This window comes from Anabas testudineus, chromosome 2, assembly GCF_900324465.2.
Source record: "Anabas testudineus chromosome 2, fAnaTes1.2, whole genome shotgun sequence".
Classification (NCBI taxonomy): Eukaryota; Metazoa; Chordata; class Actinopteri; order Anabantiformes; family Anabantidae; genus Anabas; species Anabas testudineus.
Genome location: NC_046611.1, coordinates 16,231,541 through 16,257,892, shown reverse-complemented (window position 1 = coordinate 16,257,892; position 26,352 = coordinate 16,231,541). Strand labels below are relative to the sequence as shown.

General features: G+C 40.0%; 1 protein-coding gene across 3 annotated transcripts in view; it reads right to left on the bottom strand.

Moving 5' to 3' along the window:
• LOC113163497 (sodium channel protein type 4 subunit alpha-like) overlaps positions 1–26,352 on the bottom strand; it is a 124,144-nt gene that overhangs the window by 52,521 nt on the left and 45,271 nt on the right. For 2 of the 3 annotated variants that reach the window (XM_026362193.2, XM_026362192.2), the window contains exons 9-15: positions 18,024–18,165; positions 16,917–17,114; positions 15,770–15,952; positions 15,422–15,679; positions 14,932–15,057; positions 9,119–9,239; positions 5,816–6,054 (exon numbers count right to left, since the gene is read on the bottom strand). In XM_026362193.2, coding sequence (XP_026217978.1) covers positions 5,816–6,054; positions 9,119–9,239; positions 14,932–15,057; positions 15,422–15,679; positions 15,770–15,952; positions 16,917–17,114; positions 18,024–18,165 — 1,267 coding nt within the window. Of the gene's footprint in view, positions 1–5,815; positions 6,055–9,118; positions 9,240–14,922; positions 15,058–15,421; positions 15,680–15,769; positions 15,953–16,916; positions 17,115–18,023; positions 18,166–26,352 lie in introns of all 3 variants that reach the window. The other variant, XM_026362194.2, reaches the window with a different exon arrangement.

Below are 26,352 nucleotides of genomic sequence, written 5' to 3'. Positions count from 1 at the left end.
CACACCTCTTTTATGGGCTCATTAACTCTGTAGTGCGTTGATTAGCTACTCAACAATCATGCTGTTATTATTACTGACATGAAGAGAGTCGCTCTCTCACTCTGTCTCTCTTACACACTTCATCTGTGAGTGTGTGATGTATTGATGAAGGAGGTTCTCTTGGAATAAAAAACAAAAAGAATCAGCTTGTAGGAGATTCAGACTTTCAAATTGACAGAACAGAAGTAATGATCATACTGGTGATATCAGCCTCAGCAACTGAGTGACCAGAGGTTTCTGTATAATGGTAATTATATAATATATAATAGTAGTGTAGTGTGGTGTTGTGGTAGTTATGAGGTCTGAGCTTGTGTAACAATGTGTTGACACCACTCAGAGAAGTTAATGAAGTCAAACACATCACAGCTACAGTATACAGCACATTACAGTATTTTATCATTTTATCATTATTCATCATATTGGCTATAAAAACTATAACGTTAGAGCTATTTGTTTTATTTTACAATCTCTGTATAGTTTGACAATAAAAGTTTACGTTTACTGCTAAAAGTAGGATTTACAATGCCACTTTGTCAACTAAACTGTAAAATAAAACTTTACCATCAACTAATCACTGCTCTTAGCTTTTAAGAAAAAAAGATTAAATAAATAAAATGAATGTTGCACATTTTATAGAAACTTGTTTTAGTTTACTGCTTTGGTAGTCAAACTCACAAATCCAGATCTGCTTTGTTAAAATTATCTGTTGGGTAAAATGTTTATCCTTATGTTTATTTAACCCTCATTAAAGGGTTAGTTTACAACTGGAGTAGTAGAGCCAGAGTCAGTAAAAATAAGTTTCAGTCACTGAGACACTGAATTCAACACTAACATTCACTGTTGTTGACAAACTGCTGGCTGGTCCATGACATAGCTTTGACCAGTCCGTTATGGGTCCCTACTGCTCCGTCTTTTTATGTCCGTGTTTAGCACGGACATAAAATTAAATAGACATTAGTAATGAACATCTGATTTTACTACAAAGAATAGAGGGAAAGTTTAATTTGTTCACCACTGAATCCTCAAAGTTCTGCTATTCTGCTCAACTCCACATAAATAATAACAACAATAATGGCAGAACATTTAACGCTATAGATTGATGTCTGATTTTGTGATTATTTGCATTCAAATGTAGCATCTTAGTTTATTCTGCAACCTCGACTGCTGTTCAATAGGAAACAGGACGCTCATGGAGAACTATGGTGGGTTAGGATGTGTGGGCTTCAGATTTGGTTGCTTCCTTACCAAAAACTTGTGTGTGTGTGTGTGTGTGTGTGTATGTATCACAAATCCAGACTGGTTAGTTTGAGGCTCAGACACTGAGTTCAGCACCGAGGACTGTGTGTGTGTGTGTGTGTGTGTGTGTGTTTGTGCAGAGGCAAAGTCTCTGATTCACTGACTGAGGGATGAAAAACTACTCTGACCAGCACTGTGCGTGTATGTGTGTGTGTTGGCTCACAAACAGAGGATGTCAACATCAGCACTCGCTAATAACAGTTACATCAGCAAAGAGAGGATGACAAGGACTCTGTGTGTGTGTGTGTGTGTGTGTGTGAGAGAGAGAGAGAGAGAGAGGGAAAGAAACACGTGCTTAGTTTTGTCACAACCAGGCAGATGTAATGAGTAAGCACCAGGCCACACACACACACACACGCCAATGTTCGAACACACGATGACCGGCGGGTGCAGGCTGGTCGGGGCAACGGCACACATACAGTCTCAGAGGGTTTTATAATAGTACATTACTTATCTATAATGTTCATTAGTATTTTTAAAAAATATTACATTTATTTGAGGATTGTACTTTACTTTGATTAAAAAGTCAAAAAGAAAAAAGACAAAGCAGGTTTTAGCACCCTCCAAGCAGGGGATCAAATGTGTTTGTGTGTGTAAATTCCCAACAACCACCTTTATCAAGAGTCTCAAAAACACACAGACACCAACAATAAGTTTCTCCTGCGTCGTCCTCTGTCCGTCTCTCTCTCTCTACAAAGAAACTTCATTACAGCAGAGGTTACAGCTCATTTTTCATTCATACACTAACAAGTCTGGGAGACAAATTGGAGGCTGTAGGTGCTGTATTTCTTGCTAGAAGATGAAGATGAAGAAGATTTTAAAGGTCCTCAAGTCCTCTAGAGGAAATGGAGGTCTTGGAGAAAGGGAAGCCAGTCTGACTGTCTCGTGTTGAAAATTACAGTTGTTGCCATTAGTAAATGTAACCAGTGAGTTGCTGGGACATGTTGTGCCAGAAAACCTATACTGCAACAGACTGAAGAAGGGGTGATCTCAGACTAATAGGGTTCCTGAATCAGAAAATAAGTCTCTGTGGTCATTGTCGGAATATAGAATAATGGAATAGAATAATCAACCGAATCAATTGTTAATAGTCAAATGTTGTATAAAGTTGGCATGAGTGTCAGAAAAGGGACAAAACTGACTGACATAACCCTTAATCCCAAGAACTATGATGCTGTAACAATTGTTTTAAGCATACTGAGGTCTTAATGTAGGTCTAGGCTGCTAAATCAGATGGGGCTTTCATGCTGGTAGCAGGAACCTGTGCCAAAGTCCACATAAAGTAGTTTTATACTATTGTATATACATGTAGAAAACCATGTAGACCAGGTGGTGGATTTCTCAGCAGAAGTAATGTGCAGATATTCTACCAGTGTCACTTCATTTCAGGGAACATGTGCTTATAGGTTGGAGAAAGCTCAGACTGGTCTTCTATTGGGTGTCGTGTCGGGTGCTGCAATATTGTGGGGTGACAACACCCTTGGATCTTTGGACAGTCACATGACAAGAGTTAGGGCTGTATTCTTGACAATAAATTAACTATTTTCTTGAGCAAAATGTGATATGGAATTAAAATTATACTCAGAGATTGGGAACAGGTACAAATACTAAACACTACAAATTTGGTTTTAAAGCACCGTATATCAGGTATCATAGCCTGTTTCCAGTCCTCTGGATGGTTGTTAGATGTGTTCAGCAAGGTAAATGGGAGCTGTGTGCATATTTTCTAAGGTGGAAAAACAACTGAGCCAAATCACAGATTTTCTTTAGTGGGATGAAGAGAAGCAATGTCATCTTCTCCGGCCAGAGTGAGGGAAATGTCCGTTGAAATAGCAACAAGGGTGGATGGGACGGATGCAGCTTTAAAGCAGTTTCCATGTGTAACTCTTTGGCACCTGCATGTTTCTTTGATTGTGATGAGCCACCTTGAGTTAACCTTTCCTAGCAACAGCAACTGCATGATGGGGACATCGCTCACTACTAATCACCAACATGACAAGTGTATCAGGCCGAGTGAAGTAAAACAGAATGACAATTCAACCTTCTAACAACAATTTTAGCACAAAACCACCAAACAAAACCTGTTTTTGGCCAAACTATACTGTGTGGATTCACTATCAGAGACATTCAAGGTTAAATACACTCAGGAAATGTTGTGCACTTAATGCACAGTGTAGCTCTATGGATAAAAGCCTCCACTAAATGCTATGTATACTGTACTGCAGATCTCTGCACACATGGTACTATTGATATGTAAAAGCCAAAGAGCGAAGCTAAAGAGCACATGACAAACAACAACAGCACCAGTGAAAGCATTAGCTGACATTGATTCTGTCAGCACAGTAATGTCCTGACATGATCCTCTACAAACGACCTTACATAACACACACACACACACACACACAAATACAGCAAAGGGCCTCCTGTCCGTCAGAAAGGCTAGCTAAATGCTATGTAAACATCTGTGAGGATTAGAGGGTTTGATCCTATAAAGAACTTGAGAGTGCAACTGGATCCCAGTGACATGACTCTGCCATTATCTGAGACCTGAACTGCTTCTAAATTGAATTGCAGAAGAAGTTTGGACTGCCAACGCTGCAGAAACTTACAGCTACATAAAACTGCAGGCGGGGTGAGAGTAACAGTATAGGGAGATTGTATAACTGCTGGTACTGATAACTCAATGGTCATCGGGTTGTTGTGGAAGCTGTCTGGACACATGGATGCTACAAAATAGTTGGAACATAGTGTCAGAAAAGTGAGAAAAACTGATTGACATAGCCTTTAATCCCAAGAGTTGAGATGCTGTTAAATTTGATTTAAGCATACTGAGGTCTTAATGGAGGTCAAGGCTGCTAAATCAGAGTGGGCTTTCATGCTGGTAGCAGGAACCTGTGCCAAAGTCCACATGAAGTAGTTTTATACTGTTGCAGAGACATTGTCAGGTGCTGTTCTATAATTTCTGACAAGAAATGCATTAAGCTACATTCCTTTACTGATTTAGAAGCCATGGCACCTCAACTTCTTTTCAACTCAATCACAATCACAATCTAAGTAGCTTCTTCAGGCTTGTGAAGGTCATTAGATCATCAGGATTACACATGTGTCTACGACACCTCAAATGCTCAAAATGGGCCATGGGTGTGGCCTCTATGGTGGACATTCTTTCTTAGGACAGTTGAAAGGGCGGCATGGAAAACGTGAAATAGATAGAGCCTGAAATCCCCGTATCTACTAAGGGAGGGATTTTCCAATCTGCAGGGTTAATTTACATTTTTCCTGCACACAAATTTGAAGAGAATCATTCATCTAACTTTCAGCCGGGTCTGATGACCTGGCTGAAGCTAAATGTAGGGTTGAAGTTTGTGTTAACGTATTCCATGAGAAATAACCCATCGATACACCAGTTTATCTCTATAATGGAAATTGGTTCAAACTGGAATCATAGGGTTAATAAAACTATGTCAATCTCCATGTAAATCTCCCACCGTTGGGCCCAGACCCACCGATTGAACGCAACTGCTGCAGGCCAGGCCAAAGCCACAGTTTCTACTTATAAACTTTATTACCATTTTCTGCCTTGTACAGTGGCCTGAAGCCTGAGCTGAGGAAACCTGACATCCCCCAACAGGTATGTGTGTATGTGTAGATGTGATCAGCATAGTGATTTTGGCCATGGGTCTTTCACACGTCAGGTGAACCAATTACCATATTGCATCAACCTATCAGCTTCTGTCAGATCATCAGCGCACCTGCAGGGTCAAACACTGGAGTTAGTCACAGTGGTTTAAAGCTATCCGACCCGTTTATGTCAACTCTAATACTGAAACTCACCCCCCCACCTCCCCTCCACACACACACACACACACACACACACACACACACACACACACACACACACACTTCTGTTCCCAAAAGCATAGACCTCAGTGGCTATTTTCCTCTCCAAACCCTCAGGTTTTCAAAATCGTACAAAAAGGTTTGAGGCCGTTTCAAAGGTCCAAGAGTCTTTTTTCCCAAACAGTCTTTTTCTCCTAGATTCCTCGACTCGCCTGAAGTATTCATTGCACACACACATGCTTACTAAACACCCAGTGAAGAGACTCCTCCACTTCTGCCTCTTCAGGAAAAGTTGGCAAGATGTTCAGAACACCATGTCTCAGAAAATGGGAAAACCTTATGCGGCACTATGAATCATGGCTGGATACCAAATACCTTGTTAATGGTCCTATATTGGCCATTGGATATGACAGAATCCTGCAATACTACCTTGTAAACACTAGTTTTTTTAGTTTTACCTCTTTTTAAATTTACATTGTCAGGACATTATCACTGACGTTAGATCAGGGCTGGTCAATTTCGGTCTGCCCTGCTTGTTTTCTGACTATCCCTGCCCTACCCACAGCTGTACCCATTTTTAAATTCAAACACATTGAACAATTAAAATTGGCACCATGGCCATTTTTTCCCTCCTTCCTACCAGGTTTCCGATGCTGAGCATGCCGTTGAACTCGTCAGTCATGGGGTAGTGCTCCATAGCCATGAAGAGGGTATTGAGGACGATGCAGACGGTGATGGCCAGGTCCAGGAAGGGATCCATCACCATGATCTTGACCAGCTGCTTCAGTTTCAGCCAGCAGGGGCAGCACTCCCACACCAGGTAATGATGGGCAAACACGTACCAGCAGGGGTGACACTTCTTATGGGACTCCTCCAGTTCTGCACAGACCAGAACGAAACAGACCAAACGGAGAGAAGGGAATTCAGTAGAGATTAAGAATAGATACTGTATCTAAAGGAGTGATGAGGAGAGTATGGGAGAGATGAAGATAATGAATCAGTTAATAAATAACTGACTGGGCTGGTTTAAGAAAAATCTGTCTCAATGTATTTTATTAGAATATAAACAATCTCGATCTTTCTTTCACCCTAACCAGTGTTTTTCTTGTCTAAACCCAACCTGACTCAGTGCTGCAGACGCAAACTAGTGTCTGTGGTTTGTCACTCCTGCACATTATACACCCTGGATCTACCCCAGACACTTCCTTGCGACTTGCTTTCTCTTGATTGCAGCTTCATAAAAAAAAGAAAGCATCAGAACATATTCAAAATACGATCACGTTCATCATAAAACGTTTACTACAGAAGATAGATGTTATAATTGCATTGCAATAAGTTGCAGTTTATTTGCTTAGGAAGATACATTTTAAGAGAGTACAGGAAAGGAGTACATGACCTAGCACAGCAGTGTCTGCCTAATGTGTTTTTAGTTGTTTTTGGACAACGATGGAGAGCTACAGCACAGACATTACATTGCAGCTGAGTAGAAGCAATTCATTGTTGGTTTTAGTGCCCGTAGGGGGATTGTTGAAAATACTATTAATTTAGAAAATGACCAAAGTTATACTTACATTACAGAGTTTGAGGAAAAGTGCACCAGTGGGACAGTGTCTACACTGAAACATCACATGTTGCTAAAGGTCAAGGGCAGAATTAAAGCAGGCATCTAAATTTTTAGATTTGATAAAAATTAGACACATTTCATGTGTTGAAATTATTAATTTTCTTGCAGACAGAATGAAGGCGAGGACAAGAAAAGAAGAGGAAAGAGTGATGGAAGGAAGAAGGAAGTAAATGTATTCATTATTTTGAATATTTGTCAGCTCAGTTTAAGATTCGTTTAAGCCCTCGTGTGTATTTTCTTGACCATTTTATAACATTCTCAAAATTGTGAGACGTAAAACGTACTTACTGTAAGATACTATGTGTCTATCACAATGTGTCTCCTACCACCTTTTGTTATTTTATAGGAGTCAGTGAGCACTCACAGTCCTGATCTAAACTCTGATTGTCAAAAACACAGATATGATCCATAAATAAAAAGACACAAAACAAACAAGTGATGTTGAATCCTTACAGAATAAATACATGCACAGAAACAGAAAAACGAGGAAAGATAAAAAGGAACAAAGGCAGGAGAGAAGGAAGGAATGAAGGGTGTACAGATGGATGGAGGGAGGACAGCACTGGGTTTTTGTATTTTCCTGTATAATGATCTGTTCTCTAAGAGCAGCCACCGGCGAGGAGAGAGACAGTGACTCAGCAGACCTAACACAGACACACACACACACAGACACAGGCATGTTCTCACAACACACATGAATGCTTATATGCACAGACATGAACGCACAAATCTAATGCATGAATATCATCAAACACACAGGAACTTGGAATTATGTCACGGTTAATGAGGGAAAACAGGATAACGCTCTCCCTCTCTTTTTTTTTTTTACTTCATTCTGTCTTTATGTCTCTCTGCTTTTCCAACTCTCTCGCACAAACAAAGGCAGCATCCCCCTGGGGTTTGGCTGGGGCAGCAACACAGACACACACACAATCACACACACACGGTTCCACAACCCTGTATTGACACACATTACACAAGAACACAGAGAGACCGGAAGCATTCATGTATACGCAGAAGCATTAATAGACTCACTTGGATGTAAAACACAGACAAATAGATGGTTACACAACCACACAAACACCCAGTGAAGGGAAACATGGATACGCTGAAGTACACAGCGTGAGGTAAAAAGTCAGACAAGGTTACAGTTCCTTATTAACACATAATTACAAACACAGCAGAAGCACAACCGAGTTTTTAAAATTCATTTTGATGGGAATAAACTAATAAAATAATGGCTGCTGGAAGTGAAGGTACCAATTTAAAAGGCAGTTGGGATGATTCAAAAAATGTTTAAGGTTTGGTTCATGCAAATAACAAAACAAATGTTTTAAAGTCCTAGCAGTGCCACAAACCCAGTGGTTTTAACATATGTCTCTGGATTTCTGTGTCCTACCAAATATACAATAAATTAGGTGAATTTGTTTTTTTTTGGAGCAAAGAGCCATTTTTAAAAACTGCATAATAATAATAACTACATAATAATTATGCAGTAAATGTTCCACAATTTAAATAAGTGAAAGTTTTAAACAATAATCTGGAAAGTTGGACAGCGTGTGAAGTAAGTTGAAACTTTTAATAGAAATACATGAAAATCTGTGCACTATTCACCCAATATTGTAAAAAATAAATAAATAAATCATATATCTAGTTTTTAAATCTATTAATTTAGCATAATTTACCTTCAATATTATATTATTATTGAAAATATGGTTTTATGACATTTCAAGTATGAAAAAGATTAAAATTTACTTTAGATGATTACAATTTCAGAATTTGTATATTAATATAGTATCATACATAATATTAATTATCTACATATAAAACATAAACGTAACATTTCTAGTTCCATTACAATTTCAGGTTGTTTTGACAGCAATTGATGGCATTTAAATTGTGAAACAATTGCTGTGTAAATATTCCGTAATTAGCAGTCTGTAATTTTCTAGGATAGTGAACTAAAGTTTGGGAGGTTAAGAAGTAAAAAAAAAAAAAAAAAAAACCCATACAAGACATAAGCAGGAATGATTTTTACCCCCTTTTTGTGTGAACTTTAATATTAACTTAAAAATGAATTAACTTCCTTGAGGGCATTTTTTTTGTTTGGTTTGTTTAAAATTATATTTCTGTGTATACTTACCGCCAAAACGGTGTCGTATCATGAGCTTAAGCTGATTAGACCTTTGATTAACTGGTCATTTATACAGATTCAACTTAAATGTGTTAACCATTGGATTTCTTATAGCCTGATCTAATTGTTGTTTCTGTGTTAAAACCTTTGAACAGAGGTTTAACCAAGTTTATGTTGCTCTTCACCTTCCATGGCATCTGTGAGGTAGCTAGCAGCGCTGAGCGCCCTCCCCCTCCGCTCCGAGTCCTGTGTGGACGAAGGCCGAGGTAACAGCATCGTACTGAGCTCCGTAGTAGACGTGGGGACCTGAGGTGGGAAGTGAGAGAAGGGTTGATTGTTTACATGGAACAAGGTTTCTTCTTAGAGGAACACACAGAAAACACACACACACACACATTCATGAAGACATGAAGGTTGTAACAGACACCAACACACATATTCAAGGTTCATTCATAAGGATGAGCTGTGATGATCCACTTAACTGTTGCTGTGGTGACAGCATCACACACACAAACACACACTTTTGTATGGTAGTCAGTGTGAGAACACTGACATAATGCATTCCCTAGCCCCCTACTGTAGTGTAGGCCAAGCTAATCTAATCTGTTTTAATTTTTAATTTATCACCTAATTCATCATGGACTGTCGTACTCTAACTCTAACCCTCACAACAAACTGCCTTACCGTAAACTTTACTCAACCCAAAACCTTATTCTATAACCCTAAAACCTCGTCTTTACCCCGAGATTGCTCTTCAAACACACTTCTAATTGTGAGGACCAGCTAAATATCCTCACACACACACATTAGGTCAAACCTGGTGAGGTGATTTCTAGGTATGTTTTGTGTGGCTGCACTTCATATCACCACGGTAACAAATAAGCAGGCGATGACTGGTGTTCAATAAATCTGAGAAATCAGTGTGTCACCGCTGTGTGTGTGTGTGTGTGTGTGTGTGTGTAACTCTGTCTCACTTAAAGAATTAATTCATAATTTTCATGTATCCGTTATTCTTTTTGAGGGTGGAACTTATCGACTCAACTCTCGTCTTAAAACCTGACTTCAGTTCAGAGTAAAGGTTTTAATTACAGTATACTACTGTAATACTACTGTAACTCAACAGCTCTCAACATCCACATACTTCAGCGCCACATAGCTCTTGGTAGCAACAACCAAAAAAGGACAGAAAAAAAGGTTCACACAGCTCAGTACTGCTCTGGTCATGATGCCTCCTGGAAGGTTCCCTGTGGAGGTTTTCCAAGCATGTGCAGGTGGGAGGGGGCAGACCCAGTGGAGGGATTATAAGTCTCATCAGGCCTGAGAGAGTCTCAGGATCTCCTAGCTGAACCAGCTTAGCCGTTTTAGAAAATACAAATACGTTGGCTGGCTTGGGATTTAGACACCTGGGTCACTTTGCCTGCTACCACATCCACCACGATGTGGATATGAAGTAGTTGTACTAATCTCTTTCTTCTTGTTAGCAGGACAAAAAAAAGCAGAACAATAAAAAACATTACAGGCTGTGGGCCGGACTTAGTTTAACAGCTGTTTTCTAGCTGTTGTATCACACAGTGATGCAGCAGTATAAGCACAAGATGACCATTAATGCTGCAGAAAAACAAAATGGACAAATAATTTTACATATGAAGGGGGTAGGATTTTATTTTTCTTCATAAAAGAATCATATGAAAGAGAAAATGCACCAGTTAAAAAGAAGAATACTTCAGTTTAAGGATCTATTAGCGATTATATAAATTGTGCAGTTGTAGTATTCAAATTATTTATATTATCAGATAAGTATCATGGGTACAATAAGATATATGCTGTTGTCTTTAGGGACTTCATGCCTGTGTTATCTTTGCCCAGGAAAAAATCAATTTGAACACCTGGATGTGCCAGTATTGAAGAAACTGGGAAAACTAAATGTACTGATGAAGATCATGTGATGTGAATGAAAGCCCTATAAATGAAGCCGTTTCCAAAGCCAATAATGGAATATTTCACATCAGTTTGTACACATTTTCATAAAACCCTTGTAATCGTCACTACACTGTAAACACAGCTCTGTAGGTTTGAACAGTGCTCGGCTCCTGACAGTGGGCTCTGGAGAGTTTAGAGACGAACCTGGATAAACCTCATTTGCTCAGGTGTGATTACACAACATTTCCTGCTAACTGTTCTTCCAATGAGACGCAACACATGGACCTTAAAGGTCAACGCCCACGACAACGCCTACATCCCGTCTGTGTGCCAGGCAGGGAAGCACCAGGGAAACACACACACACACACACACACACACACACACACTGCAGCCAGCTGTGCACAATTTAGCTTCTGTTAGCTGCTGTGGGTTGCTATGGCAATGTTTCCGCGGCAACTACGCGTGTGCTCCCTCCTCCCACTCGTCTCTCCATCAGTCTGAGCAGCAGGACGACAGGTTCGTGTTCTTCATGGACACAAAGAAGCAGAAATAGTTCTTTATGTCAAAACATGAAACTCGGAGCTGCTCTGAACTCCCACACAGCCCCTGCAGTTTCTATTTAGTGGTCCGTGTTTCAGTGTGAAGTTGCTTTTCAAAACTGTGCAAGAAGTTTCGATCAGTTATTTGTTAGAATATGAGATTTTTTTTTCCTTCCTACAGCAGCGTTCAGCGTGGAAACAGATAAGTTCAGTACATTTCTTTGTGTATTGAGCAAATCAGCGAATTGTTCTATCATTCAGAGAATGAAGGTCTTAGGGTCTGATGTTGTTTCTCCAGTTGATTATTAGCTAAATATGGACAGAAAATTAAAATCTCTTATCAGCTGCTCTAATCTTGCAAACCTTCTAACAACAGGTTTGCGTTTGGGGTGGAGAGTCACCACAGAGCCACACCACCGTATACGTCTTTATTCACCATCGTTTTCCCGGCGACACTAACACCAGGCACAACAAGCACACTGGTGAATTACAGCGTCTGTACACAAGTTGCTCCTGGCTTTACGAGCAAACATCCAAACAGGACTCATCCAACACATTTGTGTTGGACACAGCTGACCAGTAATAACATGGCATGTTCCGATTCTTATTAACTGAATGTAGGATGCTAAAGTTAACCTTTAGCTATCACACTAGTATTAACTTCGCTTGTGTTGGTCACAATGCAGTTAAACAAATGTAATAAATGATAAACTTTTATCTTTACAACAACGCTTCACTTGATCTGAATGATGTTGAAGTAAAGGTAGAATTAAAAGACATAGACATACTAGTATACAGTACATACCAAGGAGTACAAGTAAAATATTTGCTGCACAACTTTAACTAATCCATTAAGCACAGTTGGGCTTTGAAATAACATGACACCATGTCTACAAAGTCAAACTCAAATATGTTATATAAATCTCCATCCATAACATTTGGACAAAGGGTTTCAGTGCAAATGCGACTGTAAACTATATTTTATATGAAAAGAGAGCTGCCCAAACTTATTTTATTACTGGCTGCTACACTAAGTGGCCACTTTAAACTGTAGTCGAATGCAGCTCTGCAATAAGATCCATCTTCATGAAGCTCATAATGTTCAGTACATTGTTGTAATGGACTACATTATACTGACAGGTGTTTTTATGGCAGCTCTTTTCCATTTACACACAGGGAAGGAAAACGCCTCTTAATGTAATGCAGTCTAGTACACAACATCACCACTGTCACTATAAAACTTTTAAATAATTAAACTGGATTGCATTACACTGTAGAGGTGTACCTAATAAAGAGGACACGCTACTCTCTCCCTTTCCTTCTCCTGCTTCTTCTTATATAATGGTGTAGGACTAGGGGCAGGTTGTCAGCAGGTGAAGGTGACTGCACACCTCCAGGCGTGGAGCTGCTGTGTTCGTCCTGATGATACTCTAACCTGCTGCCTGATGGGGAAAAGGCACAACTGTAAACAAGTATTAAAATAAATAAAATCCCTTATGACATGGATCTGTCTGACTTTCAGCCGCTCCAGGCTTTCTAAGGTTCCTCTGTGAGAGATATAAAACTGAGACCACCTCTGAGAAAGTACCGTGTAGCTATCTGAAGGTTCACACAAGCCCACAGAAGCCTAGACCCACACACTCGTTAGAGGGACACCGGTCCAAACAGGGACCAAATATGAATCCATGAAACTCTTCAATAACTTGTTTGCTATAACTTCCTAAAGAACCATGTAATGACGCTCCTCTTCTTTACCTATGGACTTCACTTTGATTACATTTACTTACTGAGATGATTCATATGATTAGATGGTTGTATTATGTTTATGGAATTTTTGTTGTATGTTTCTTGCATATTTTGAATGGGTCTATATTTACACCTCCCTTTTGTGTTTTGGCAGATCTAGAGCGGGGCAGCCCTCAGCATAAAATGGCTGGCAGCTCATTCAGGGAGGCGAAGGCTGCAAAGGTGCACATTTTGAAAGTGAACCTGTGTGACTCAAGGCCTAAACGGTGATTAATAATTTGAACTGCACCTCGTGGTGCTGTCTGAAAAACTCCAACCAAAGATGAAAAGTAAAATTTTAAACATCTTCTAGGAGTTTAGGAATATCAGAAAATATGAACATTATATTTTCAACAACTCAAATTAGAACAAAACAGCGCTTCAGCAGGTTTGAGAGTTCTGTTATTAAATTATTGTGTTATAAAATTATAACAGTATGATTTGATATTCTGCTTGCAATATTTTTGAAGATTGCAGAAGAAGATGCAGACAGCAAATGAAGAGTTAGTAGTACGACTTGTACGTCGTCGCTGCTGCATTTCCTGTGTGAGTTTGTGTTACTGCGACGCATCAACACACTCATACAGACACACACACAGGTTTTCCTCACTGTTTTGTCATGTGTTTGCTAAGTGAGTCACACAGCGCAGTGTGATCTGATTATCATCTCTGTTGAAGACATAACTCAGAGTGTGTGTGTGTGTGTGTGTGTTTCCAGGCACTCAGCTGATTTACAGGATGCTAACAGCAACAGAAAATATCAACTATGTGAAGTGCGAGTTTGTAGCATTAGCAGTATGTACTTATCACCTGGTAATGATAACACTGACCTTCAGCTGTAAATGCTGTGAGATCAATCTATTGATATTAATGTTTGATCAGTATTGTTTCATACAACAGGTTAGTGTAGCACCCCTGGTCCAACACTGGAAACGTAATCCATACATTTATAGCTCCTTAACCTTAACCCCTGCAGGCCTGACAGCATATACAGTCAACTACTGTGATTCTGTTATAGCTTCAGTTTAACACAAGTACCCGGTACTTAACAGTAAAATTTGATTTTATTTAGTTAACTTCTTTAAAATGACCAGTTGTTTTTTAAACAGTCCTTTTATCTTATGTCACGCGCATAATTTTCCCCATACTTGGCAAGTTGTGTTTGTAGCTCCTCCTCTGATACCAGCTTTCCCAGCATTGCCATGTGCGAGTATGTGGATAAAGGAAGGACACCTCAGTGGCGTCCCTGTGCTGCTATGTGTGGCTTTAGACCATGATGCCATAACAGTGGCACTGTGTGTGTGTGTGTGTGTGTGTGTGTGTGTGTGTGTGTGTGTGTGTGTAGATGGGGGGGAATACCACAGCATGGTTATCTGACCTGGTATCTGAGTGTGTGTGTGTGTGTATGTGCGTATCATCTGTGGTTGCATGAGCAGACTTTAGTTCAGTTCCATCGTTTTAAAGACATTTTGGCCTCATAACTTCAAAGAGCTCTTTGCAGCTTAAGACTTTACTTTAAGGTTAAGATTAAAATTAGGAATCGGTCGTAGGGTCATAATAAGAACGCGGGGAACGCATTATGTCTTCACAACTATAAAAAGATCAACGCGTGCGTCTTTAGCCCATGATATCAGAGTGGAGTTATGCAAAGCGCTGATTCATAATTCAGATGTCTGAGTGTTGGATGGCTGCAGGTTCCACCATTGTTTCCACTGTGACAGACACACACACTCACTCAGGGCACCATACTCACACTTTCCTCCTTGACCTTCTCCATTGTGCATGCAGGCAGCTGTCCCTGCATCGGCGGTGGGGAAACCCCGTTCTGGTCCATGGCAACAAATAGCTTCCCATTGATATTTAGAGTTGGATAAAATACCTGAAAACACACATGTAGAGTACACACTGTAATACTACTGCTGTATTACTGATCATCTGATCTCATGCCATATCTCAAAAATGTGACTATGTGTACTACTAAATGAATCTACTTATATAATCTCTGATCTGTCTCATCAATATGTATTTTAATTACAGTTTAATTAAGTCAGGATCTGACAACCTTAATGTCATAATCTAAATTCCTCGATTTATCTAATTTAATCCAAAATGTCTTTAAAATAAATCTTACTTTATCTAAAACCTTTGTTTTTGATTATAAAAAAATCGAGAAAAAGTTGTTTTTACAGTATGTGTTGGTTTAGCAGGGGGTGCACCAACAAATTTGTGCACGTGCCGCTCACCTGGGAGCTCCTGCTGGCTGTGCTGTAGGTGCTCGGTCGACGTTTTGGCCATGGGTGGGGCAGGATGCTGCTGAAAGTTCCACCACTGTAGGTTCGGCCCCCGACTCCCTCCACCACATCACCTGGGACGCTGTACTCGTCATCAGCCATCTCTCCCTCTGACCCCCGACTCCTCAGACGGAAGTTAAAAATGGAGGAGACCTGACTGCTTCGCCGAGTCCTCGTAGAAAAGGAGCGAGCAAGGAGGGGGTGAAGAGGCTGGAGGAGGAAGAGAGGACACAGGACATGTTGGTTATTGTGAAATATTGCTGCGATCAAATTGAATGACTGACATTTTTCTTCCCTCACCTTCCCCCCGTCCAGCATGTCCACCTGCAGAAGCTTTTCCTCAGACAGGTTTGCTTCCACATCAGCTGCTCCTACCAGGGCTTGGCTCCGCCGCCGCTCCTCCAAAGTGTCCAGAGGTGGGCCAAAGGGTGAGAGGTCTGGTGACATCATCGAGTCCGAGTCGAGGGCCTTTTGGGCAGCAACCTGATGGAGGAAGTGAGTATCTTTAAAGTTAGCCAGTCGCTGATGGTGTTACACAGTGAAAATGGTTGAACGACTGAGTTGTCTAACAAGCCACTTGAGTCAGATACTGTATGTGTCCCTTTACTGATATTAATGTTTACTACTGTACTGATGGGACTAGTGGAGCTACATAAGCAGACATAACAGCTGGACCACGGCTTTCAGACAAAACTTCCACCTAAGCCTGTTATGAGGAGCCAGGGTGTTCTCAGATTTCCCAACAGACACCTGGGCTTTCCCACATCACCATTTTAAATGCACATGTGCAGCTCTGCAGTTATTTCCTGTCATTATTTAACATGAGCTTCTGCAGCCCACCTCCCCACTCTCACCGTCTCATATTGTTTTTTTCCTCCACTCAGTGACAAATGAATTATGAAACAAATCTGTTGTTAAACTAGAACTAGAAACAGGCCTCAATTTCTCATGAAGAGCTTTATTTTTCCCTGCAATTAGCAGAGGTACCCAGAGCCGATAAAGTCTCTCCCTCTTGCTCTGATTAGCCCGCCCCCCAGTGACAGGTCAAATCATTTTTTACCATGAATAGTTGGTTTCCACTGAATTCACACCCAACTTTTGGCACATTTAACTTTTAAGTAAAGTACATCTACACTGTAAAAAGAATTTATGACTCATAAATATTAATATAAAACTTAAACATAACAACGGACGGTATAAAATAAAGTTAATCACTGATGTTTTTCTTTACTTTCCCCCTGTTTTCTGTATAGTGGTGCAAACTTAGATTGTTTTATTTCACCTTATTTCTCAGTAATGCAGCAACTTGTGAACTTCTGTGATGAAATGTATAAACCCTGTCTGGGGCTGTACGGATCCTATGTAAATTCTGTAGCAGCACTGTAACTACTAAATCGAGGTCAGATCCATTCAGACCATCCCAGTACATCATCATCAGCCAGTTTACCTGTTGCTCTTTCTTCAGTATCTCCATGGCCTGCTGGAACTCTCGCTCTTTCTGACAGGCCTCTGCGATGGTCGCCTGGTTCTGTTCCTCGTACGCCATCGCGACCACGGCCAGGATGAGGTTGATCAAGTAGAAGGAGCCCAGGAAGATCACCACCACGAAAAACACCATGTAGGTCTTACCAGCTGAACGCAGCGTCTGCACACACAGACAGGTCAAAACACAAAATGAATATTCTATACAGGTAATATGCATGTTGGAGAAGACAACAGAGCAGAAACATGTGTTTTGTTTTGACGACACAGCTGTTTACACATTTCTAATATTAAAGTATGTATTAGACTACTCTTAAATATAAATACTACTATTTTTATATTTAATAAAATTATTTAACAACAACGAAAATTAGTACGAGCAGCTGTGCAGCATCTGTGGAGGTGTTTTGGGAGCGTACAGAGAGTAGGTCATTCATGTTACAGAAAGGCTCCACCCATTCTGGCATCATGTCAGAGCAGTAAAAATCTGATCTACGATGTTGCTGAGAAGTTCATTGCTTGGTGGAAGTCTGTACTTACAATAGTATTCTATTCATTATATCATTGGCATAAAATAGTCTTTTAAATATTTTTTGTTGTGTTAATTTTAGGGACAAAACTTTGGTAATTAAAAAGTAGACATCATGACAGACCAACTTTCTAAAAAATAACTGGTATTTAGTAATTACTTTCTATGACATCTTCCACACAGAAGCAAATGATTCATAAGAGACATGGAAAAATTAATTTTTTAGTAATAGATTCCAAGAAATATTAACAATGTACCAAACTGAATTATTATTATTATTATTTCAAAGATCCAGTTTCTGCAAATTAGGTAGAAAAACTTTTGTACTTTCAACAGTAAGTGAAGTAGTTCTCCTGGTAGTTGACAGCTAAATAGCAGTCGGCTTTTAGAAGTATGAGGAATAATGTGAACTCATATTAATACATCAGGAAAGTCCCATCTGTACACTTACCATACTGTCTAAACTGTACTTATCATATGTTCATTAATATCGACATATCTGTGCATGCTGTAACCAAAACTGCCCATTTCCATAAACATTACCTGGTGGTAGAGGTTTTCCCAGTAGTCTTGAGTCATCAGGCGAAACAGGGACAGAAAGGCCCACCCAAAGGTGTCAAAGCTGGTGTAGCCATAGTTTGGGTTCCTTCCTGTCTTCAGACAGTTAAACCCATCTGGGCACTTTCTGAAACACACACACACACACAAACACACGTCCTTATTTAATGTCTGCCAAACAGAATGAGCTGTGAAACACTTTGAAAACAATTCAATATTTTCTCTCGTCACCAACACAAGTAGCTGCATATTTTTTGGGATTTTCAGGATCTGGTTTTGAAGATTTTAAAGATGCCAACCATCAAGTGATTAGGGGGTGGGTGATTATGTAACAGAGAATACTGTTTCTCTCTAATCTAACACTACAGGTTTGTGCAAAAACCTTTAAAAGCTGAGATATTTCAATCAGTAAGTGAACATATCTTTTCATCCCTGGCACAGGCACCAGCTCCGTTTCCTCATAAGTGTCTATGAGTGAAGTCTTGTTATCGCCGTGTGAGCGGGACCCACCCACACGTGTCACAGCGGAGACGGAGCAGATAACACAGGGACGACATTCATCATAATTGATATTCCGCATTCATATCCTATCGCATTCATCACCACCCACACAGTCACATCTGATCCGCTGATGTACAGCAGTCCCATCGGTGGCACGCTGGTCAGTGGAGGAATGGCTGCTGCACTTTACAGCTGAGACGACGAGCTCAGCTGTCATCTCTACATGACAACCTATCTGCCCATCACAAGTCACAGTCGAAGACCCACTGAAGTCAGTTTTCACTAAGATCAGTTGAGCATTACCAAACATGAGGTCAGAGAGGTCAGAGGTTTACAGGTTGATCAAATTGATTTGATGCCTCTGTTTTATAGGAAAAAGCACTTTTAAAGTTTACTGTAAGCTGCAAGAACAGGAACAAAGTGCAGATAAAAGTTGAAGACTAACGGGTTCTGTACATTGAGATGAACTGAGGTAAAAATGTATAGAACTAAAGGCTTGGAGTGAGTGGCGGGGTTTGAGGAAGACCGCAACAAAATCTCAAACGCTGCAGCACAAACAAACCCCTGGTTGAACAAAGCTCTGACTCACAGATGAGTTTCAGCCGCCGGGCCACCTCAGCAGCTGGGAAGCTTTTAAGCAGCGGCTCCCACTGAATCATCACCAGCCCGCCTGTATTTATTATCACCTTACTACACAACATTTGGTGGGAGCTGGTAATGGTAATTCATTAAGGCCACATGTAAATAAACTATCTGGTTATATAAGGTTTACATAATGCAGCTGAGTGACAGCAGAACAAGGAATAAACATTTAGACCAAAGTTTGCACTAAAATAATGTTTTCTTTTAGTATATTAAGTAATAATAGCTGTTACATTTTCATTAGCTTAGAATGAGCCTCATATACATAGGGAGCAGGGCCCTTTCACGGAGGCTGGCATGTTTTTACAGAAGCCTAGAATGGACAAACCAAACATTAGTTTTAAAAAGGGAATTGCTCTTCTCTTAAATTTTAAAGTAGCTCTGTCAAATGGCAAATTCAGAAAAACTAAGAGGAAGTCTTTGAGAACCAGAAATGGTAGAAATGGAAGCTCCTACTTAATTTATTAAAGTAATATCTTTATACTGTAAATTATTTTGTTTGTATTCAGCCAGGGAAAAATAAATGAATAGCAAAACAATACAATGAAATCAAAAGCAGTTTTATACCCTACATTGTGAAACAGATGATAGTTATTATAAGAAGCAGATGCTGCTACCACCACTAAAACTGATCATAATTACTAGATTCCAAACACTCTGGTAACAAAACAAATATCCCCTAAATCAAAAGCTACAGTAAAAAGCTGCTTAAACAAACATTACAATAACATCACTCACTTAAATGAAATAAAAACATTCAAACTCACTGCACCACTTGTCCAAACATTACGGTAAGAACCAAACAAAAACAGCTTGAGTACAAACTGCTGATCCAAGCATTACAGTAATGACAACAACAATCAATTTTGATTGACTAATAAATATTGCAGATAGAGAACCATCGACTAATGCAGCTACTAATATCTGCAGTAGAATAAGAGAAATTGATTTCAGCTTACCGTAAAAGTGCATAATGTCAGTCTGATAGAAATCTATCAACAATTATCAGCTGCTTATCTAAACATTACGACATGAGAAAATGCAGATAATCTAATATTAATGGCATGCAATAGAAATACACATGGATGTATAATATCCTGCCATGATGGTAAAAACAAATATGTATGTTGTAATGTGATAATGAAATGCTGAGTAGCTGCTTGTCCAAACACTATGGTGCCTGAAATCAATTTTAACAAAGTAAATGAAAAAAAAAAGAAATCTAGCTGGCAGCTGATTTAAGTTTTACGGAACAGTCACTTAATGGGAATCAGATAACAGAATCATATAGAGCTGCAGGTACAAACATTACAGTAACAACAGTCAATGCTAATTCAATGAAGACGTCGAGTTAAACCGTAAGAGCAGCTGATGAGAGAATTCTGAGCAGCTGATATTACAAGCATGACGGTCAAAATCAAGTAGAGGGAGTACACACAGTGGACGAGGATAACGCTGAGGATGAAGTCATCACATACACACACACACGAAACATGACTAACTAGTCATCACATAAAGACAGTCATCTTGATGCCAGTCAGAGTGACACCAACCCTGAGCAAGGCCCACGGCATCCACCAGACACACACACACACACACACAATGTGATGTGTGTGTGTCATTCCTGCACTTCCATCCATCCATCCACCAATCTCGTGGCAAGTGAGTCAACATGGTGGCATGTTGAGTGGGGAGAGTAGATGTGAAGTGTGTATGATGGGTCGACTGAGTGAGTGTGTGTGAGTGTGTGTGTGTGTGTGTTTAAGGAGCTTGAGGACATAAAGAGTGTGTGCGAGAGGTTTTGGAAACGCAGACAGTAAGCTGAGTGTATAGTGTGTGTGTGCGTGTGTGAGGTGTCAGAGCGTGAGAGCCGCAAGTTATCTCTCACACACACCTCTGTCTGTGTTAATGGAGGGACGGCACTTCAGACCCCCCACTCACACTAGAGGGGGCCCCTCAGCCCAGCACTTACACACCTGCATCATCCATCCAACACACACACACACACCATCAGACAGTCTGCTGGTGTGGTGGCAACAAGATTCAAATGCACATACACCATATTTAATTCAATTTAATAAGTACAGCACAATAAGAAAATACTTCAGAGTAGATTTAAAAAATATACCACAAAGTCTATTGTTGTTCAAAACCGAACACGTCACATATCCCTTCATGACCAACATGAACTCACAACCCTTCTGAGAACCGGTTTGCTTTTCCACAGGAGATAGAGCCACGTCATTATGTCACTATATATGTCTCTGCTTTCACAGCAACACTAATGCCAAGCATCCAAACGCTGCTGGTTCAACACGTGCTGTTCACTGTGTTCGCTATGCACAGCGATTACATACAATCCAGAGCCCTAGAGATAGAAGAATCGGACAGTGAGGCGTCAAAAACACTAGCGGGTCACGTGTTTCATGTAACCTCCAATAGACATGGAGTGTCTTCCTGGCTGACGACATGTTCTTCTGAAGAAACACGAAGAACTGATTTTATATTGAGCACTGTTTCTGACTGACTTATTGGCAAAGAGTTGAGATTAATAAAAAAAATTCAGAGTATGGATACATAAGCGCTGTTTACTTGGGTAACTTACTGTATGATTGACACAGTGACACCATGACCACATATATACAGCACATCACGTACAGGGTGGTTAATCGTATTTCTTCTTCATCTACACAGTGACAGATTTACTAACTGTCATGTTTGGACCACTCGAGCTGTGATGCTAGTGTAGCCTCTCACAACAAAGTCAAGACATAAACTCTTGGATTATTTAGAGTTGTGATAAGATTCTTAATGAGTGTTTTAAACTGCACTGACTGAACTGTGTCTATATCACCACATATCAAACTGTGTTTCATTAACTTACATATTTATGAAATCATACTTTTGTTCATTCAGTACTTGTATTACCTAATACCTGTCTGTTACGAACTGAAAACTTTCAAAACCTTATAATATTCATTATCTAATAAATATTCAAGATGAAATCAGGAACAAACTAAGAAAAAAAGTAAAAAAATTTAGACAAAAATAATAATTGAGTTTATCAAAGACAGTCAAAAACTCAATCATCTCTTATTCATATATTACTTAATCTTTACTAGTGAATGGAAATATGTGAACCACCTAGGAGAACAAAAGCATCCTATGAAATACACAAAACTGTTTTCACGGCTGTGGTAAGATTGCTGCTTTCCATGTGGCCGACTGTGGCCTAATTCCAGCAGAGGTCCTTAGGCGAGACCTCCTTACACTTAACCTGCCTTTGCCTTGTAGCTCACTTGTGAGTTGCTTTGGATAAAAGTGTCTGCCAAATGACTAAATGTAAATGTTTTCATCCCCGCTGAAGCAAAGAAGTTAATCGAGACAATAAGCTTTAGGGCTTTAAAGTACAAGAACAAGTACATTTCCAGCATTAGGGTTTCATACAACACAGAGAGAAAAACCAGAAGGACAAACAGAAAGAGAGATGGACAGACAGAAACACGGACTCAAACAGACAAACAAACATGCTGAGGCTATTCTGGGAGATACCCCGGGGATTTCTGTATGTGTGTATTCACATTCTGTTCCCTATGACCTCCTGCGCACACACAGAAACACACACACACACACACACACACACACACACACACACACACACACACACCTCTAATTATAACACTCAGGTAAACTCAAGTCCAGGAGGAAGAGAGTACTTAGTATTGCTATAGCAACCGTATCCCAGTGCTTGTTGCCGGGGGAGATTGTTTTGTGCCACCTCTGATGGGAAATGGAAGGACTCTGTGTGTGTGTAGTGTGTGTGTGTGTGTGTGTGTGTGTGTGTGTGTGTGTGTGTGTGTGTGTGTGTGTGTGAACTTTCCATGGCACTCGCCACACCTCATCAAGACCTGAATGAACATACTGTGGGTTTACTTCAATCTGTGTATCAGAGGAATCTAATCTTCTGAAATATACTACAAGAGATACAGCACTCTATTATTAAATATAATCATCATCATCACACATATGACCTTTGACCTTCATGGTGTGATCGTTTTCACCTTCCTTGCGCTTTAGTTCATTCTTACTCTTTAACAGATTAATAGATTGTTGAAATTGAGATGAGGTTGCAGAAAAACTGAGCAGAAATACTTGGAATTTAGTGACTGGTTAGAAGGACGAGCCTCGCTTAAAAACCTTCAGAAGTTACAAAAGCATCTTTAACTACAATTCAGAAAACACGAGAAACCTCATCTTTGAAGTCCTGTCAGTTGTCTGGTGTGAACTTATTGATAAGGTAAAAGAAACTAGGCAACAGTGTTGTGACCTTTAACCCAGCCAACAGAAAACAAGCTGAAGGGAGCATACCAGAGATTAGAGGTCACCCAGAGGAATTACAGGTCGGCGGAGTGTTTGACTGAAGGTTTTGAGAAGTCTTTACATTATCTTAAGGTCAGCGTGGTGCTCTCTGTGTTTCCATGAGACAGACAGAGAAAATCCCTCCAGCTCTGACTCTGTTCTCATCACTGACACAGCAGCTCCTGAAATAGCAGCTAAACTACTGAGGCGGGTCACCTAGCTGTTAGCATCACAGCACAGAGCAGGCTGGCTACGAACCAACGCTTTGATCACACCCGAGCGCTAACTGTCTGTGTGTGTGTGTGTGTGTGTGTGTGTGTGTGTGTGTGTGTTGTTTGTATGTGTGTGTGTGTGGCACTTTGATCACCACATTTGGTCACATTAATAACAGAGTCGTCTCCAATGTGTTATCATTAGAACATCTGAACCATCCTGATTACCGAGCACTTATAAGGACACACGCTGCTGGTCTGCTCAGACCCTCCTGGTCTTGACAGACTCGTTCACAGGAACCAAGAAAATTATTCATCAACGTTCCTGACGCAGACGCAGCATGTTCACAACTACATCCTCCCTAAAAACACTTTAAAGATGAACCTGCCTGGTGCACATATGTGCACATGCGTCCATTACAGCCTCTAGTCATTAGTTTGGTGATTCATGAGCTGCATCAAGAACCCGCACTGGCATTTGTTCTAATTGAACAGCTCACTCTCTGATGATTTCATGTTCTTTTCTTTTTCTTTAGTCATCTTAGTTTTTAGTAAAAGTTTGCATTTTCAGTACTCAGTGTTCTGCAGACTCATGGTCTACATGTCATTATGGAAAATGCCAGAGTTCTATTTATTTCAGTGGAGAGCTTTTCATGCTGCACTGTCTAAATGTTACTGAGGAGACTTTTTTTAGTCTGGAGGGAAAATGTGTCAGCTCAAGAGAATAAAGGCTACTTAACCTTTTCTGCTTGGCCTTAGATCTCTTTCTCCTCAACACGTTTCTAATCTGTTTTTAACACTTTTTTATTGTTTCCATTAGAGAGTTTGCTGTCTTGGAGAATTACACACTGTACGTAGGTTTAGTGTTGCATTTAGGTTTAATGTCGTCTGGTCTGAAAGACAAACTTTACTAAAGTAAAAGTACAAAAGTTCGAGCTCAAAAAACAGTCCTTGATATAGCAAAAGTAAAGTACTCTTTATGTAGAATTATTTATTTCAGATCTATGAATATGACACTATTGGAGGATTATCTCTGGTGCATGACTGTGTTTGTCACGTAGTTTTTTTATGTCATAAAGTGACTTTATTGCAGCACTTTGGTTCATGTTACTTCATCTTCCCAGATTCTGCCAAGACGGCAACTTCCAAATTGTCTCTGCTCTATTTACACTTAATCTATTGTGTTGCATTGTGTTGCAATGTGATGTTAAGTCACCTTAATCTTCTAATTACAGTAGATGAGAAAAGATGAGAAGTTTGTGGAGACATGTTTAGTGGGTGAAGCTTGTGTACCGTTGAGACTGTGCTAGAGGGAAGGGTTGACTACCTTGGCTGCTCAAGTTATACAGGAGCAGAGATCATTTATGCAATAGAAAGCCTATAAAAGTTGGTTGAAAGCAACACAAGCAGAGTCAGATCCAGTAGACCTATGGTAAGAGCCCAGTAATCCCACGGAAACGAACAAGAGGGGTTCTTAGCAGGTACGTATGAAGTAAATTATTAAATAAACCCTTTATAAATAGATGTATTTATTGTAAATAACCATCCTGATTTCCAGACAGTACATAAATAAAATTGGGCTATTACCAACATAACCTTTAGGTAACTACAATTGTAAGTTTGTCTGATGAGTAAAAGAGGAGGTGTTTCTATAAATACTTACCTACTTTCTTATGAAGTCCACTGTTAGAGTATACCTCATTTGAGTTGATGGGTAAAGGAGGATTTATCAACTCTTACATGTGGCAGTAACTCTCTACATTACTATAATTTTCCATATATTTAACAGGTAAATTACTTTCTCCCTAGGGGACATCTGACTCCGAGCCTACAGGTGGATGCTGGGTTGGAGGTGGAGTTTAGTTGTACCACCTTCTAAGTAAATTTGGTTGTAGAAGTTGATTCTCAGCTTTAAGTTTCACATGTGTGACAAAGTATTTAGAGTTCATTGTTCTTTTGTGGAAACCTTAACGCAAGGAAAAATTAATTATCGATTATTCTGTTCTCTCCCAGCCATTTTGAAACGTTTTAGTATCAATGCGCCTGTAATCTGGATGATTTCTTTAGGCTTTGATTGTCATTAATGGAGAGGTTTAACATTCTGTGATTTAAATGATGTTTGCTTCTACTAGTACTGGTTTAAATGAAGACCCTTGCTACTCCACATTCATTTTAAAAGAGCAGAGCAGCCTGACAACTGCTGTGGGCTGTTGTGAAATCCCTGCGAAATGAGTTCCTGAGTGGCTCATTACTTAGCTATGTGTGTTGGTATGGAAAGGAGTCGTGTTGGCTTTGATTTAGACACTTGTTGGCGTTCCTCGAGAATAGTGCAGAGTGCTAAGTCATGTTCACTTCACCAGCTGTGTCCAAATGATTTATAGCAGGAGGGTAATGTGACTGTACGGAAATAGAGCCCGAGGGGGCGTCTGGTATGGTGTCTCAGCGGGATAAGGAGGCCACCGTGGACTGAAGACGTGGGTTTGAGATCAGCTCTGGATCTGTCCGTAAGTCCCACTGACGTTCAATAATTCTCACCCCAGAGAAACTCAACAGAAAACACTCCTTGTCCTTATCGCTGCTCTTCTTGTCTTTGTCTTTCC